The following is a 15905-nucleotide window of genomic DNA, read 5'->3' on the forward strand; positions in this document are numbered from 1 at the left end:
ACATGTTCTTGCTAGTCTTGGGGTTAAAGTTTCAAGGAAAACATTCCATTATTATCTTCCAGAGCGAGGAAGCAAGCAGTGTTTACAGAAGCCAAACAGGCAAGTTAACAGATAACTGAGAGAGCAGGGGTTGCAGGGTATGTAGTTTTCAAGGCAAACATCCTTATCCACCAGGTGCAGAGCTGATGCAATTAGTGCATTTCTATCCTGTGTATTTTCTAAGAGATCTTCTGTGTCTGCTTTAATGAATTAGTCCTTTTTTTTTTGTTTCCTCCTCCAGGGTTATTGCTGGGCTCGGTGCCTGCACCATGAATCCACCGCTCCTGGAGGCCATTTTTCCCCCTTTTTTGTTGCCCTAGTTGTTGCAGCCTCGTTGCGGTTATTATTACCATTGTTGACGTTGCTTTGTTGTTGGATAGGACAGAGAGAAATGGAGAGAGGAGGGGAAGACAGAGAGAGAGGGGGAGAGAAAGATAGACACCTGCAGACCTGCTTCACCGCCCGTGAAGCGACTCCCCTGCAGGTGGGGAGCCGGGGGCTCGAACCGGGATCCTTACGCCGGTCCCTGCGCTTTGCGCCACGTGCGCTTAACCCACTGCACCACCGCCCGACTCCCTGAATTAGTCCTTTTGAGGAATTCCATTCTTTCACAAAAGTCTTTTGTACAACTATTGTGTCACCTCTCACTCCTGGGGGGTTGGGGGAGTATCCCTCCCTCCCCCTCTCTCTGCTAAAGGAATAAATAATGCAGGAATTTTTTTTTTTTTGCCTCCAGGGTTATCACTGGGGCTCATTGCCTACACTGCTCCTGATGGTTTGTTGTTGTTGTTGTTTTTTTAATTGGATAGGAGAGAAATTGAGAGAGGACGGGGAGATAGGATAGACACCTGCAGACCAGCTTCACCACTTGTGAGGCATCCCCCCTGCAGGTGGGGAGCCAGAGCTCAAACCAGGATCCTTTAGCAGGTCCATGCACTTTGTACTATGTGCACTTAACCCAGTGTGCTACCTACCACCTGGCCCCCAGGAATTCTTTATATTAAATAGGAAGGAATTCCAAATGAAAGTCCAGAAGCTAACATGGCAAAAGCTCATGAAAATTTATCTTTAACTGGATGAAATTGTGCTTAGTTGACAAAGAGAGCTAAAAGATTTGGCCTGTCCTCCTGGGAAAAAAAGAGGAGTCACTACAGATTTTCCGAGCAACAGAATGCTGCACTGAGAAACTCAGCCTGTTGGGTGGTAACGCAGCAGGTTAAGTGCACTTGGCGCAAAGAGCAAGGATCGGCCTAAGGATCCCAGTTGGAGCCCCCGGCTCCCCACCTGCAGGGGAGTCGTTTCTTATCTTTCTCTCCCCCTCTCTGTCTTCCCCTCCTCTCTCCATTTCTCTCTGTCCTATCCAACAACAATGACATCAGTCATAACTACAACAATAAAACAACAAGGGCAACAAAAGGGAATAAGTAATAAATAAATATTTTTTTAAAAAAAACCCAACACGTCTCTTTAAAAAGAAAAAAGAAAAAAAGAAAGAAACTCAGCCTGGCAGATGCACTGAGGATGAATTGGGCCTTCAGATGCAGCATAATGGTTATGCACAAAGACTCTAGCGCCTGAGGTACAACAGGTCCCTGGCTTAATTCTCCATAGGTAAATAAGAGCTGAACAGCACTCTTTAAAAAAGAACAAAAAAAAAAAAAAAAAGGAACTGGTGAGAGAGTGTGGCAACAGGTGATAAGGCTGATAAAATGGTCAAGGAGATTCAGCCCAGGAAGTAGTACAGTGTTGGACCCTTGAGTATGAGATCCTGAGTTCAAGCAATGGATATGCCAGTGATGCTCTGGCTCTCTCTCCCTTCCAAACAAATTAATTAATTAATTTAAAGGCTGAGGAGAAGTGAAAGGGGATGGAAAGTGGAGGACCAGTGAAGGCAAATTGGGGGGAGAAGAGTGGGGGTGGGCTGGGAAGATGGCGTAATGGTGGAGTTTTTCTTGTTTTGGTTTTGTTTTGTTTTAATGAGAAGGAAAGAGAAAGGGAGGGCAAGAGAGACTAAAGTACTGCTCAGCTCTGGCTTACAGTGGTGTTGGGGATTGCTCACCCCTGGTTATGCATTCAAAAAATGGAGAAGGAGGTCAAAGAGTGTTATCCTTCAGTTATTTGTGTTCAAGGACTCTTACTGCTATAGTTTATATCTACTACCAAATGACCTGCATGTCTTTGAAAGATAACTATTGGGTGACTGTGCTCACATGTGCAATGTAAAGAACTAAAATACATGAACTTGTTTTAAGAAAATGTCAAACTGTCTTTTAGATTCTGAAAACTATGGTATTCATCTTTGGGGTTGGGAGGCTGAGGGGGGCATAGAACTGTGATGGTGGGTGCAGAGTGGAACTGTAGCCCTACAATCTTATGATCCTGTAAACTTTTATTAAATGACTAATAATATTAAAGAAGTAAAATAAAATTTCCATGTGCTGACACACTTACTGCTATGCTACTATGCTAGCCCATCCACACCCCAACCTATAGACTTGTCATAGTAGGGAATGAGCATGCAGACCAGTCTCTTCACCAGGACCGCAGTTTAGAGATTTAGGCAACTTGGGGGCCAGGTGGTGGTGCACCTGATTGAGTGCAATGCTGTTACAACGCACAAGGACCAGGGTTTGAGCCCCTAGTCCCCACCTGCAGGGGAAATGCTTTTCAAGTGGTAAAGAAGTACTGCAGATGCTTGTCTGTCCCTTCCTCTCTATCACCCCCTTCCCTCTCAACTTCTGGCTGTCTCTGCCCAATAAATAAAATAAAGATAATAAAAAATAAAATAAACCACTCTTAAGAATATATGAAAGAGAGAGATTTAGGCAACTGAACTGACCTTTCTATGAATAGAGACTCTAGACTCAAAAGGGAGATCTCCCATAGGTAAAACATTGTCTGATAATTTTCCCTCTGTCTCTTGCAAAGAACCATAAAATACATGAACTATAATAGCTCTATAAATTCACAAGATGAATGGAGAAAAAAACAACCTGGAGTCTGGGAGACGGCACAGTGGGTAAAGCATTGGACTCCCAAGCATGAAATCCTGAGTTCAGTCCCTGGCAGTACATGTACCAGAGTGATGCCTTTTTTTTTTTTCTCTGTCCTCCTATCTTTCTCATTAATAAATAAATAAAATGTTAAAAAGAGAAAAAAAAAACATGCATACATTCATTGTGGTTATTTATAATCAGATAGTTCTTTCGAAATTTTTAAAAAATCATTTCATTCAAAATAAAGAAAAATTAAAATGTATGTTTAACATGTCACTTGCTAGTCCTTCCAACAAACACATAACAGGCAGTACAACACTTAGATCAGCAAAATGGTTCTGTTGTACAGTGTATCTGCTTTTCCATGTGCACAAACCAGGTTCAAGATGAACCCCCACTGCACTGAGGGAAGCTTTGTTGCTCTGCTGTCCTTCTCTGTCTCTGTCTCTGTCTCTATCTGAAACTGGCAGCCCAGAGTGGTAAAGCTGGGGTGAAGATCCAGAAAAGTCAACACTTAGAGCAATGATCAGGACACAATGGTACTCAATAACTGTGTGCTGAATTTATTAACCCCATGTTTTTTATTATTATTTATTTATTTACTTATTTATTCCCTTTTGTTGCCCTGGTTGTTTTATTGTTGTAGTTATTGTTGTTGTCATCGTTGTTGGATAGGACAGAGAGAAATGGAGAGAGGAGGGGAAGATAGAGAGGGGGAGAGACAGATAGACACCTGCAGACCTGCTTCACTGCTTGTGAAGCAACTCCCCTGCAGGTGGGGAGCTGGGGGCTTGAACCGGGATCCTTACACTGGTCCTTGCGCTTTGCCCCACTTGCACTTAACCTGCTGCACTACCGCCCAATCCCCTGTCAACCCCATGTTTTATATTCTTGTGTTAAGTTTGAGATACCAACGTGAGGCTTCATCTGTTTCTAGCACATTCTTGGTTTCCTCAATCCCATTAGACAACATTGAATGAGAGAAACAGCAAGAGAAGGCGATGTCGGGTGGGAGTAGATAGCATAGTGGTTATTATGCAAAAAGACTCTAATACCTGAGGCTCCAAAGTCCCAGGATCAGTCCTCCACACCACCATCAGCCAAAGCTGAGCAGTGCTTTGGTTGAGAGAGAGAGAGAGTAGGTGATATGTCTGAGAAAGTCTGCTGGGTGAGAACAGAGAAGAGAGGAACATCCACCTGGAGTGACCTGACTGATGTTTAGAACACAGGTGGAAACAGCCTGTTTTCACAGTTCTCATTCTTCCAGGTTCAAACAGGAGATGGCCATGATCAACCAAAGCTCCCTAGAGGGCTTCATCCTTCTGGGCTTCTCTGAACATCCACAGCTTGAAAGAATCCTCTTTGTGGTTGTCTCAGCTTCCTACCTCCTGACTCTGGTGGGAAACACATTCATCATCCTGCTGTCCGTGCTGGACCCCAGGCTCCACTCCCCAATGTACTTTTTCCTCTCCAACCTCTCCTTCTTGGACCTCTGCTTCACCACAAGCTTTGTCCCCCAGATGCTGGTCAACCTCTGGGGTCCAAACAAGACCATCAGCTTCCTTGGTTGCTCTGTCCAGCTCTTCATCTTCCTGCTCCTGGGGACCACAGAGTGCATCCTCCTGACAGTGATGGCCTTTGACCGCTATGTGGCTGTGTGCCAGCCCCTCCACTATGCCACCATCATCCACCCCCGCCTGTGCCGGCAGCTGGCAGCTGTGGCCTGGGTTATGGGACTGGTGGAGTCAGTGGTCCAGACACCACCCACGCTCCGCCTGCCCTTTTGCCCTCACCGGCAGGTGGATGATTTTGTCTGCGAGGTCCCTGCTCTAATTAGACTCTCCTGTGGGGACACCACCTACAATGAGATTCAGATGGCCATTGCCAGCATCATCATCTTGGTTGTGCCTCTCACCCTCATTCTTATCTCTTATGGTGCCATTGCTCGGGCAGTCATGAGGATCAAGTCTGCAAAAGGAAGGAGAAAGGCCTTTGGGACCTGTTCCTCTCATCTCCTTGTAGTCACTCTCTTCTACAGCTCAGTCATTGCTGTCTACCTCCAGCCCAAAAACCCCTATGCCCAAGAGAGGGGCAAGTTCTTTGGTCTCTTCTATGCAGTGGGCACTCCTTCACTCAACCCTCTCATATACACCCTGAGGAATAAGGAAGTAAAGAGGGCATTCCGGAGACTGCTGGGGAAAGATGAAGACCCCAGGGAGAGCTGAGGAAAAGCTGATTAACATATTTGCAAAGTGAGAGATTGTTTTGTCAGGAATTTTGTGTTCCCTACACCTTAATTTTCTTTTTGCCAATCACGATAGACCATAGATTATTGCTCCATATGTAGGTACACATGTGTCTGTTTTTGTGCATCTATGCTTAGGTGTCAAATTCCAAAAGCAGCTTTGATCCATACTCCCAGTCGGGGAGAAGTGATAGGAGGAAGAGGGGTCTGAACTCCAGCTCCATCAGCATCCCGAGAGAGAGGGAGAAAAGGAGGGGGATTTTTGGAGGAAGTAATGGTGTCATGAGGGGCTTGGAATGGAAGAGACCTGGAAGAAAAAGGGGCAATTATGTACAAATGTAGACAGAGAGTTGTAGAGAAAATGGTCGGCCCGTGTCTACAACCTTAGGGGAACTACAGTAGCTTGCGGTGGGGAGACTAAAGATTCAGAACTCTGTTGGAGGGAACAGTGTTGAATTATACCCTGCCAATATGTAATTTTGTAAATCAATATGAAATCGCTAATAACATTTTTTAAAAAGAGAAAATATGGTAAGGTAGGTAGGTATATGTCTCTACATGAAACATATGAATCAAATTTAATATTTTCTTTTTTATATATTTAATGATTTGTGTAATTTATTTATTGGACAGAGACAGAGAGAAATTGAGAGTGGAGGTGGGGGAGAGAGAGAGACAGAGATCCGCAGTACTGCTTCATCACTTGTGAAGCTTTTCCCCTGAAGGTTAAGGACCAAGGATTTGAACCCAGGTCCTTGTGCATCTTAACATCTGCCCTCTCATAGGTGCACTACCACCCAGCCCCTATTTTCCCCGACATTTCTATATCATTTTTACTAGTCTTCAGCTCCGTAGCAGTGTGTCTAACCTTGTTCCCATTTTATCAAGGATCTCCCTTGTGCTAAATATCTAGCTCTTCACCTCCATGTCTAATTCCCCCTGTACTTTTGCTTCTCTTTCAAGTTCTTGACCACTTTCCTATGTATCTCCTTTTCATTTTTCATTCTACTCCATAGCCCCTAAATGATAACAGGGGAAAGGGAAACTGCAGCCCAGGTAAGTCCATAAACTCATCCAATATGCTAGGAATAAAAGTCCAGGATTTCTAATAGGTCACCTCTCAAATACACATGTTCCTTTCATACTTTAATCAAAAATCCCAGTATCTTTAAACTTGAAGTCAGAACAAAGCCTCCCAAAGAAAGTTTAATTTCTTCAATCCCTGTATTTCTTCTATAGAGAGGGGGGAAAAAAGCTCAGAAAGGGAGGCATCCTAATATTAATGCAAGACATTTTGAACAATTAAGGATTTTGGTGCCATCTACTGGCAAAATTGCACCTTGCATCCCTGGCTTCTGACTTTTCATCTCTCCACATTTGTCAATTCTATATGATTGCATTGCTATTATTTAGCATTTATATAATAATGTGATGTGTTGTGATTGTGAAATTCTGAGTAATATTTAAAGTATATAATCTGGGTGGTGGTGGGGTACCAGAATTTTCTTGGTGGATATGGAACTATATCCATATAATCTTATAAACTCACTAAATCACTTATGGGGAAAAAAAAATTAGCAGGCTGGCTGTGCACACATGCTAAAACGTGCAAGGACCCAGGGTTCAAGTTTCCAATCCCCATTTATGGGCAAAAGAAACTTCACAAGCAGTGAAGCAGTGCTGCAGGTGTCTTTCTCTCCCCCCTCTTCCCTTTCCCCTCCCCATTTCTTTCTGTTTCTGTTCAATAATAGTAATATAGACTTTAAAAGTTAGGTATCTCAGTGACCCAGGAGGTGGTACAGTGGATATAGCATTGGACTTTCAAGCATGAGGTCCTCACAAACTCAGAGCCTTGGGACCTCGCAAACCACTAAACCAGCTCCCCAACCAAAACATGCTTTCTACTCCCACTCCATAAATCAGCATTCCACGTTAATAGGGTTTTGTCTACTATGTTTCACTCACTCAGAGGAGTTCTCTGATGTGTTTACCCCCACAAACACCATTTTTTTGTATTCTTTTGGCTTTTAATATTTGCCCCCAACTAATTTAATCATCACTTATGCTAGAACTATGTTTTAGACCATATTTTTTATTTTTACATTTTTCAATTTATTTTTATTAGTGATTTAATAACGGTTTATAAGGTCATGAGATTACAAAGGTTCTGTTACACATCATACCCACCACAGCTGTTGTGTGGTCCCTGCCCCCAAGTATTACCACAATACTTTTCACAAAGTCTTAGTGAAAATTTAGCTACTTGATTTTTGACATGTTCATGCCTTTCAGTTCCTTATTTTGCATATATGAGTGAAACCATCAGGTAAGTTGCCTTGAAACTCTGGCAACAAGAGTCCTTAAACACATACAATACACACAGAGAGACTAAAGGATAACACGCCTTGGATTTACCTCTTATACCCCACTCCCACACATGAACAATCATTGAGGTGTCACAATCATTGTTTTAAAATAAACAAACAATCGGGAGTTGGAAGGTGTCACAAGTGTTATGCTAAAGACTGTCATGCCTGAGGTTCTCGAATTTTAGATTCAGTCCCAGGCACCATCATAAACCAGAGCTGAAAAGTACTCCAGTGGGGGAGAGGGTGGAAGAAGGAAGGAAGGAAGGAAGGAAGGAAGGAAGGAAGGAAGGAAGGAAGGAAGGAAGGAAGGAAGGAAGGAAGGAATTTTTTTAAGCAGAGGTAAATAACATAATGATCATGAAAAGAGACTCTCATGCCTGAAGCTCTGAAGTGCCAGGTTCAATCCCCTACACCACCATAAACCAGAGCTGAGCACTGCTCTTTGGAGATGCCCTGGTGTCTTCCATAGTGTTCCCTTGCACTGTCAGGACTCAAACCTAGTCTTTTACACATAGTAAAAAGTATGACCATCTTCATCTTTCTTGGACACTTTGAAGAGTGTGACTGAGTAGTTTCTTATCAGATTTTTCTTCTTTCATGTTCAACAGGTAACAGCTGTTCACATACAGCTAATTCAGAATAAGATGTTAGTTCTAAACATCTGTCAAACCATTTCAACAAATCAGAATTCAATAAAATAGATTCCTTTATACTATTTTATTTTATATTCTCTTGTATTTTCACTAGAGTGGACTTATAAAGGATTTTACTGTGTACAACTATTAGAACCTCTGAGTACAGGAATTTAATAAACAGGTAAAAAGAGAAGAGAGTGGAAGAGATTGTCATGGGAAAAATTACTTAAGTGATTTTAAAAGTGGAATTAAGGTTATTGTTATTTGTAAGGCTGAGATTAGGATTATTAAACATAAAATGGGGCTCTACTGAATACAGTAAGGTAAGGAGACAGTCTAGTAATGAGACTGAAGAGACAATAAGATTAGTACATAGATGACTAAAATGAAAAGTAGGATTAAAATAGAGTTAATGATGCTGTTCTGTGCTGTTGCCAGGGTGAATGTTAAACCATAACCATTTTGTGTTGGGACTAGAATAAAGTTAGAATTTTCCTCTTTTCTTATTTAATTTTTTTTTATCAGTATGTTTCTCAAAAAGAATTTGGTTTTGTGCACACTTTGGTAGCACATACACTAAAATTGGAATGGCACAGAGAAGATCAGCATGGCCTCTATACAAGAATGATATGCAAATCTTTGAAGCTTTATATAATTAAAAACACTTTAGAAAATAGTTTTGTTGCCATTGTTGTGGAAAAGCTGGAAGGTAGCAATGGTGGGATTGGGGCCTCTGGTGTGCTTTGCACATTCTTTGGGGGGGGAGATTCATAGAATTATTTAGGTGCCAGTTTTCTTTTTCCAGTTAATTCTGTCTAACCGCCCCCCATCCCCACCCCCACCCCCACCCCCCACTCTTCAGCTCCAAGTCTCAGGCATGAATCTTTTTGCAAAACCGAGCAATCTTCTCTATATGTAGGTGCTGGTTTTCTGTGACTTGTGCTTCTTTCTAGGAGTCTTATAATCTAGTAGGCTGTAACAACTTTTCCACGTGCATCCTTGTTTCTCATTCCCATGGGATGTTTTGAAGTACTTGATAAACCTTTATGCTAGAGCAGCAAAACAACTGTTTGTTGTGGGAATCAAGTTAAGATATATTTATAAATTGAGATGACTTCCCTCAAGCTTATTGAAAAGTTAAGACTTGTCACTTGAACTGGGGAAGAGTATTCCTATTAAAAGGCACAATTAAAAACGTGGAAGCTTTCTTTTATAATTTTTTTAATATTTATTTTTCCTTTTTTGTTGCCCTTGTTTTATTGTTGTAATTATTGTTGTCATTGTTGGATAGGACAGAGAGAAATGGAGAGAGGAGGAGAAGATAGAGAGGGGCAGAGAAAGATAGACACCTGCAGACCTGCTTCACTGCCTGTGAAGAGACGCCCCTGCAGGTAGCGAGCCGGGGGCTCAAACCAGGATTCTTACACTGGTCCTTGCGGTTCGAGCCACCTGTACTTAAACTGCTGTGCTACCGCCTGACCCCCAAACATGGAAAGCTTGATCCACTCCTGGGCTCATATTTCTAAGCTATGTGTGCTAAATCTTTGATTTGTTTGTTTGCTTTTGTGTGTTTTCCCAGAGTGCTGCTCAGCTCTGGTTTGTAGTGGGGGCAGGGACTGAATCAGGGACCTTACAGTCTGAGCCATAAGAGTCTTGCATAACTATTATGTTATCACCTTGACTCTGTATCTTCGTTTTGAAACTGAAAAAGATTGTAGTATTCTTATCTAAAAACATTTTAGAAGGATTAATGAGTCACTCCATCAAGACATTTTATTTTTTAAATAATTTATTGGGGCCAGGTAGTAGTGTGTACCTGCTTCAGCACACACATTACAGCGAGCAACCTGCAAAGGGAAAGCTTCACAAGTGGTGAAGCGGGGCTGCAGGTGTCGATTTCTCCCTCTCCCCTCTCAATTTCTCTCCGTCTTCAGTAAGTAAGAATAATTTATTGAGAGGGAAGGGGAGAGAACCAGAGCAGCACACTGACACATGTGATATTGGGGATCAAATTCTTAGTTTTTTATCAATACTCACTTAAGACAATAATGGGGCTGAAGAGAGACAGGGTTTGCATGCCTGAATCTCCAAGAGCCCCAGGTGGCCTGATGATTCTAGTGGTCCCACCATAAACCAGAGCTGAGTAGTGTTCTGATATCTCTTTCTCTGTGTGTCTCATAAAAATAGTAAGTTATTTAAAAAGAATCAGATAGAGGGAGTGGGGTTGTAGCGCAGCGGGTTAAGCGCAGGTGGCGCAAAGCACAAGGACCAGCATAAGGACCCGGTTCGAACCCCGGCTCCCCACCTGCAGGGGAGTCTCTTCACAAGCGGTGAAGCAGGTCTGCAGGTTTCTAGCTTTCTCTCCTCCTCTCTGTCTTCCCCTCCTCTCTCCATTTCTCTCTGTCCTATCCAACAACGACAACAACAATAATAACTACAACAATAAAACAACAAGGGCAACAAAAGGGAATAAACAAATAAATTTAAAAAAAAATCAGATAGGGGCCGGGTGGTGGTGCACCTGGTTAAGCACATGTTACAATACACAAGGACCTGGGTTCAAGCCCCTAGTCCCCCACCTGCAGGGGGGAAAGCTTTGCAAGTGGTGAAACATTGTTGCAAGTGTCTCTCTCTGTCCCTATCATCCCCTTCCCTCTCAATTTCTGGCTGTCTCAATCCAATATTAAACATAATAAAAATTTTTTTTAATTTAAAAAAAAAAAAAAAGAAAAAAGAAAGCCTTGTACTCTTAAGCACAAAGTCTCAAGTTCAGAGTCCAGAGTGCTAACCACCACACAATGGAACCTCTTTGAGGTCTCAAGTTCAATCCCCAGCACCACCATAAGCTAGGGCTGAGCAGTGCTCTGCTGGGGAGGGGGCTTGCATCAAGACTATTCAAATCTGTATCTTAGTATAGACAGCCCAAGCTTATCATATTTTCCCCTTTGTCTCATAGCCACCTTCCCTGATCTGCATCTGCTAACCAGATCAAACCTCTTTTCCTCTGTTTAAAATAATAAACTCAAAAAATAAATAAATAATAAACTCCAGTCCTAATTACCTACCTGGGTTCTTCAGCAATGAGTAGTCCCATGTGTGTACGATTTGTAAATTATGTTTTTCTCCTGTTAATTTTTTTTTTTTTTGGACACAGAAATTGAGAGGGGAGAGGGAAATAGAGAAGAGACAGAGATACCTGTAGCCTTGCTTTACCACTCATGAAGCTTTCCCCCTTCAGGTGGGGACCAGAGGCTTGAACCTGGGTCCTTGAGCACTGTAGTGTGTGCACTTCAACCAGGAGTGCCACTGCCTGCCCCTTAATTTGTCTTTTGCTGATCAAATTTATAGGGTCACAACCAGAGCATCTCCATAGAAAGGTTTGTTTTTCCCCTAACCCCCCCACCCCAATCCATCTGCACACCCTACAGCAGGGCACTGCTGCACAAGCCTGACGTCACACATCACCACCACCACCCCTCCAGTCCCCAACTTGATGCCTGGCTGGTTGATCCTCAGGGCTTCACCGTGTGGGGTTCATCTTCCCTGAGAGCATCTCCAGAGCTTCCTTCCTCACTCTAGGAAGTCATGGAAGTGGGTGCCTCTACTATGAGGCACTTTAGTGGGAGGAAGCCATCACCTGATAAGAATCCCATCCTGGGAGTCCGGCGATAGCGCAGCGGGTTAAGTGCACGTGGCGCAAAGCGCATGGACCCATGTAAGGATCCCGGTTCCAGCTCTGCAGGTGTGTCTTTCTCTCCCCCTCTGTCTTCCCCTCCTCTCTCCATTTCTCTCTGTCCTATCAACAACGACACCAATGATGACATCAATAATAACAACAATAATAACTACAACAACAATGAAAAACAAGGGCAACAAAAGGGAAAATAAATAATTAAAAAAAAATCCCATCCTAATTACCTGTAGGTTAAAAGACCATAAAATACAAAAAAAAAAAAAAAATCCTTAATTCAAACTCCTAAGGGCAGGGTTGTAAATAGCATAATGGTTATGCAAACACTCTCATGCCTGAGGCTCCAAAGTCCCAGGTTCAATCCCCCACACCACCATAAGCCAGAGCTGAGCAGTGCTCTGGTAAAATAAATAAATAAATAACATCTTTTAAGTGAATGAATTGTAAAGTGGCCTAAAATTACAAAGGCATGTGGGAGGAGTCACAATTGACAGAGGGCTAGATTTGGGAACACAGCTGGTCCTGAAGCATCCAGAAGCAACCAAAGGCTTGTTAAGAAGTTGAAAGCCACCCTGGCTCCCCACCTGCAGGGGAGTCGCTTCACAGGCGGTGAAGCAGGTCTGCAGGTGTCTATCTTTCTCTCCTCCTCTCTGTCTTCCCCTCCTCTCTCCATTTCTCTCTGTCCTATCCAACAACGACAACAACAACAATAATAGCTACAACAATAAAACAACAAGGGCAACAAAAGGGAATAAATAAATAAAATAAGTATTTGAAAAAAAAAAAAGTTGAAAGCCGGGAGCTGGGCGGTAGCGCAATGGCTTAAGCACAGGTGGAGCAAAGCACAAGGACCAGCGTAAGGATCCTGGCTCCCCACCTGCAGGGGAGTTGCTTCACAGGCGGTGAAGCAGGTCTGCAGGTGTCTGTCTTTCTCTCCCCGTCTTCCCCTCCTCTCTCCATTTCTCTCTGTCCTAACAATGACATAAATAACAATAATAACTACAACAATAAAAAACAAGAACAACAAAATGGAAAATAAATATTAAAAAAACTTAAAAAGAAGTTGAAAGCCACCCAAACTGACAAGAATAAGTGGCCCACTTGGGAGGGCAGACAGGCAATATGGTGAGGTGGAGGGAACACTTGCTTTGGAGTAGGCAGACCAGATGCAGTGGCACCTTTTTTTTCCAAAGAAAGCTGCAGCAACATGTTTACCCAGCCTACACACTCTGGTTACACTAGGACTGCTGCTCATCTCACCAAGAGGTGGTACTTCTCTTCTTCTTCTTGCACGTGGGCACAGTCTTCTGACTGCCCAGACCAACAGAAGACAACAGAAATGATGCCAAGTGACATACAAGGCTGTGTCAGAAAAAAAATAATAAAGGAGGTGGGAGGTAGCTCACCCATCTACATGTATGCATGCTTCACCTTACAGGGACCCAGGTTCCAGCCTCTAGCCACCACATGGGAGCTCAGTAAGCACTGCTATAGTGTCTTTCCCTCTCTGTATCTGTCTCTTGTGTTCTATGTGGGAAGAAAAAAAAAAATGGGGGTAGGGGAACCCACCAGAAGTGGTCAAGTAACAGAAGCATAAAACCTTAGTGAAGCCCTTGCGGGGGGGGGGGGGGGGGGGGAGAAGAAGAGGAAAGGGAAAGGGGAAGGGAAAGTAAAAATGAACGTTTTGACCTAGCCAGCTCCCTCCTTCCATCCTTCTCAGGAGCAGGATCATTGCCTTTGGAACCTGATCATGTCATGAGGAATTCCAAGTCATATAAAAAGGCCACATGTATAGGCTATAGCTGACAGTCAACACAAATATTACTCCATCCCTCAACACTTTAAATCTTCCAGATGTCTCCCTACTGTGGGAGTTCTTAGCCCGCAGAATCTTAAGAGATATGAGTAGTATTTTATGCCACTGTTTGAGGGCATTGGGCCATGCAACAGCAAATAACACTATCCAGCTTAAATGCTGCTCTTCTTATTAACTCTGGATAAGTTCTGTCCCTGAGCTGTAGTCTCCTTGTCAAATAGTGGCTATAAGCAAACGCCATCCCTACAGAATTGTCCTGGACATTACTGTTAGAACTATATACAGAGCCAGTGAGATAGTGTTAATGGTTGTACAAAAAAATAACTTCCCTGCTTGAGACACCAAAGGTCACAGGCTCCGTCACAGCAAGACCGTAAGTCAGTATATGTAAGTCATATATATATATATATATATATATGTATATATATATATATATATGAAAATAAGTCATATATATATATCTGTCCAGAGCAGTAACAGAGTAGCCCTGATCACCTGGCTGCTTTAAGATTACATGAGTTTGTTTTTTGTCTCCTGGGTTAGCCCTGGGGCTCAGTGCCATACTACAGATCCACTGCTCCTGGCAGCCATTTTTTTTTTCTTTTCTTTTCTTCTGTTTTATTCAATATGGAGAGAGAAATTGAGAGGGAAAGAAAGCTAGAGACCTGCAGACCTGCTTCACCACTCAGAGAAGCATCCTGGCTGCAGGTGGGAAGCAAGGATTTAAACCCAGGCCCTTGCTCAGGTCCTTGCACACTGTGTAAGCTTAATCACGTGTGCCGCCACCCAGCCCCCCAGATTTCATATTTATTTCACCTGCTTTATTTTATCTCCCCATTCTTGAGAATGTGCACCCCCAAGAAACCCACCTCTATGCCACAACGGCCTACTACAGTAATTTGCCCAGTCAAGATTATTTAAGGACACGTCTGGTGAAAAGAGATCCTTTCGCCTTTTTGCTCTTCACCCCATCTTCTCGTCTTCTGGGATCAGCACACTGTGGAAGCTGAATGTTGGAAGAATGGACGTATTGCTAAAAGTAACTCATGTGTTAGCTGCTTGGTTTTTTGGTTGCTATTTTTTTTTTCAAGATTTATTTATTTTTAATTATTAGAAAGATAGAGTAGAGAGAGAAAGAGCCAGACATCACTCTGGTACATGTGCTGCTGGGGATTGAACTCAGGAACTCATGCTTGCAAGTCTAATGCTTTATCCACTGCACCACCTCCCCGAACACTGTTGCTTGGGTTTTTAAATCGCTTCCTCCTTTACTTATTTCCTTACCATGATTTTTAGAAACTAATAAATGTGCCATTTTATAAACTCCAGCAAAAAAAAAAAAGTTTTTTTTATCATTTTTCTAATACACAGTGAAGTACAAAAGTGAATCAGAGGAGCTAGAGTAGGACTTGCATGCTTGAGACCCTAAGTGTGAGACCCTAGCACTGCATATACTGGAGTGGTGGTCCAGCCTGTCTTTCTAAATAAAATAAACTTGGGGGTGGGGGGCAGCTGATGGCACACCTGGTTGGGTGCCCATTTACAATGTGCAAAGACCCGGGTTCAAGCTCCTGGCCCCCACCTGCAGGAGGTAAGCTTTGCAAGAGGTGAAGCAGGGTTGCAGGTGTCTCTCTGTCTCCCTCCCTCTCTGTCTCCCTCCCTCTCTCTGTCTCTCCCATCCCTCTTGATTTCTGGCTGTCTCCAATAAATAAATAAAGATAATAAAAAAATAAAATAAACTTTTTGGGGCCAGATGGTGGCACACCTGGCTGAGTGCACATATTACACTGCACAAGAACCCGGGTTCAAGCCCCTGGTCCCCTGCAGGGGGAATGCTCTGCAAGTGGTAAAGCAGTGTTTGCAGGTGTCGGCCTATTCCTATCACCCCCTCCCCTCTCAAGTTCTGGCTGTCTCTATCCAATAAATAAAGATTTAAAAAAAAAAATTATTGCTTCCTCAGAGCCCCACCCCACTAAGGAAAGAGAGAGACAGGCTGGGAACATGATCAACCTGTCAATGCCCATGTTCAGCGGGGAAGCAATTACAGAAGCCAGACCTTCCACTTTCTGCATCTCAATGTCCTTGGGTCCATACTCCCAGAGGGTTAAAGAATA

At 43.1% G+C, this 15905-nt stretch overlaps 1 protein-coding gene and 1 non-coding gene across 2 annotated transcripts; both read left to right on the forward strand.

The window, feature by feature from the left end:
- Positions 1-4285: 4285 nt before the first annotated feature.
- On the forward strand, positions 4286-5323 carry LOC103121746 (olfactory receptor 2H2). The gene has a single exon (XM_007532278.2). It carries the CDS (start codon positions 4316-4318, stop codon positions 5258-5260), a length of 945 nt encoding a protein of 314 aa, XP_007532340.2. The 5' UTR covers positions 4286-4315; the 3' UTR covers positions 5261-5323.
- Positions 5324-8836: 3513 nt separating this feature from the next.
- Positions 8837-8943, forward strand: LOC132538443 (U6 spliceosomal RNA). The gene has a single exon (XR_009549809.1). It is a non-coding gene; the product is annotated as a U6 spliceosomal RNA (small nuclear RNA).
- The last annotated feature ends 6962 nt before the right edge of the window (positions 8944-15905 follow it).

Source organism: Erinaceus europaeus, chromosome 4 (genome assembly GCF_950295315.1).
Source record: "Erinaceus europaeus chromosome 4, mEriEur2.1, whole genome shotgun sequence".
NCBI lineage: Eukaryota > Metazoa > Chordata > Mammalia > Eulipotyphla > Erinaceidae > Erinaceus > Erinaceus europaeus.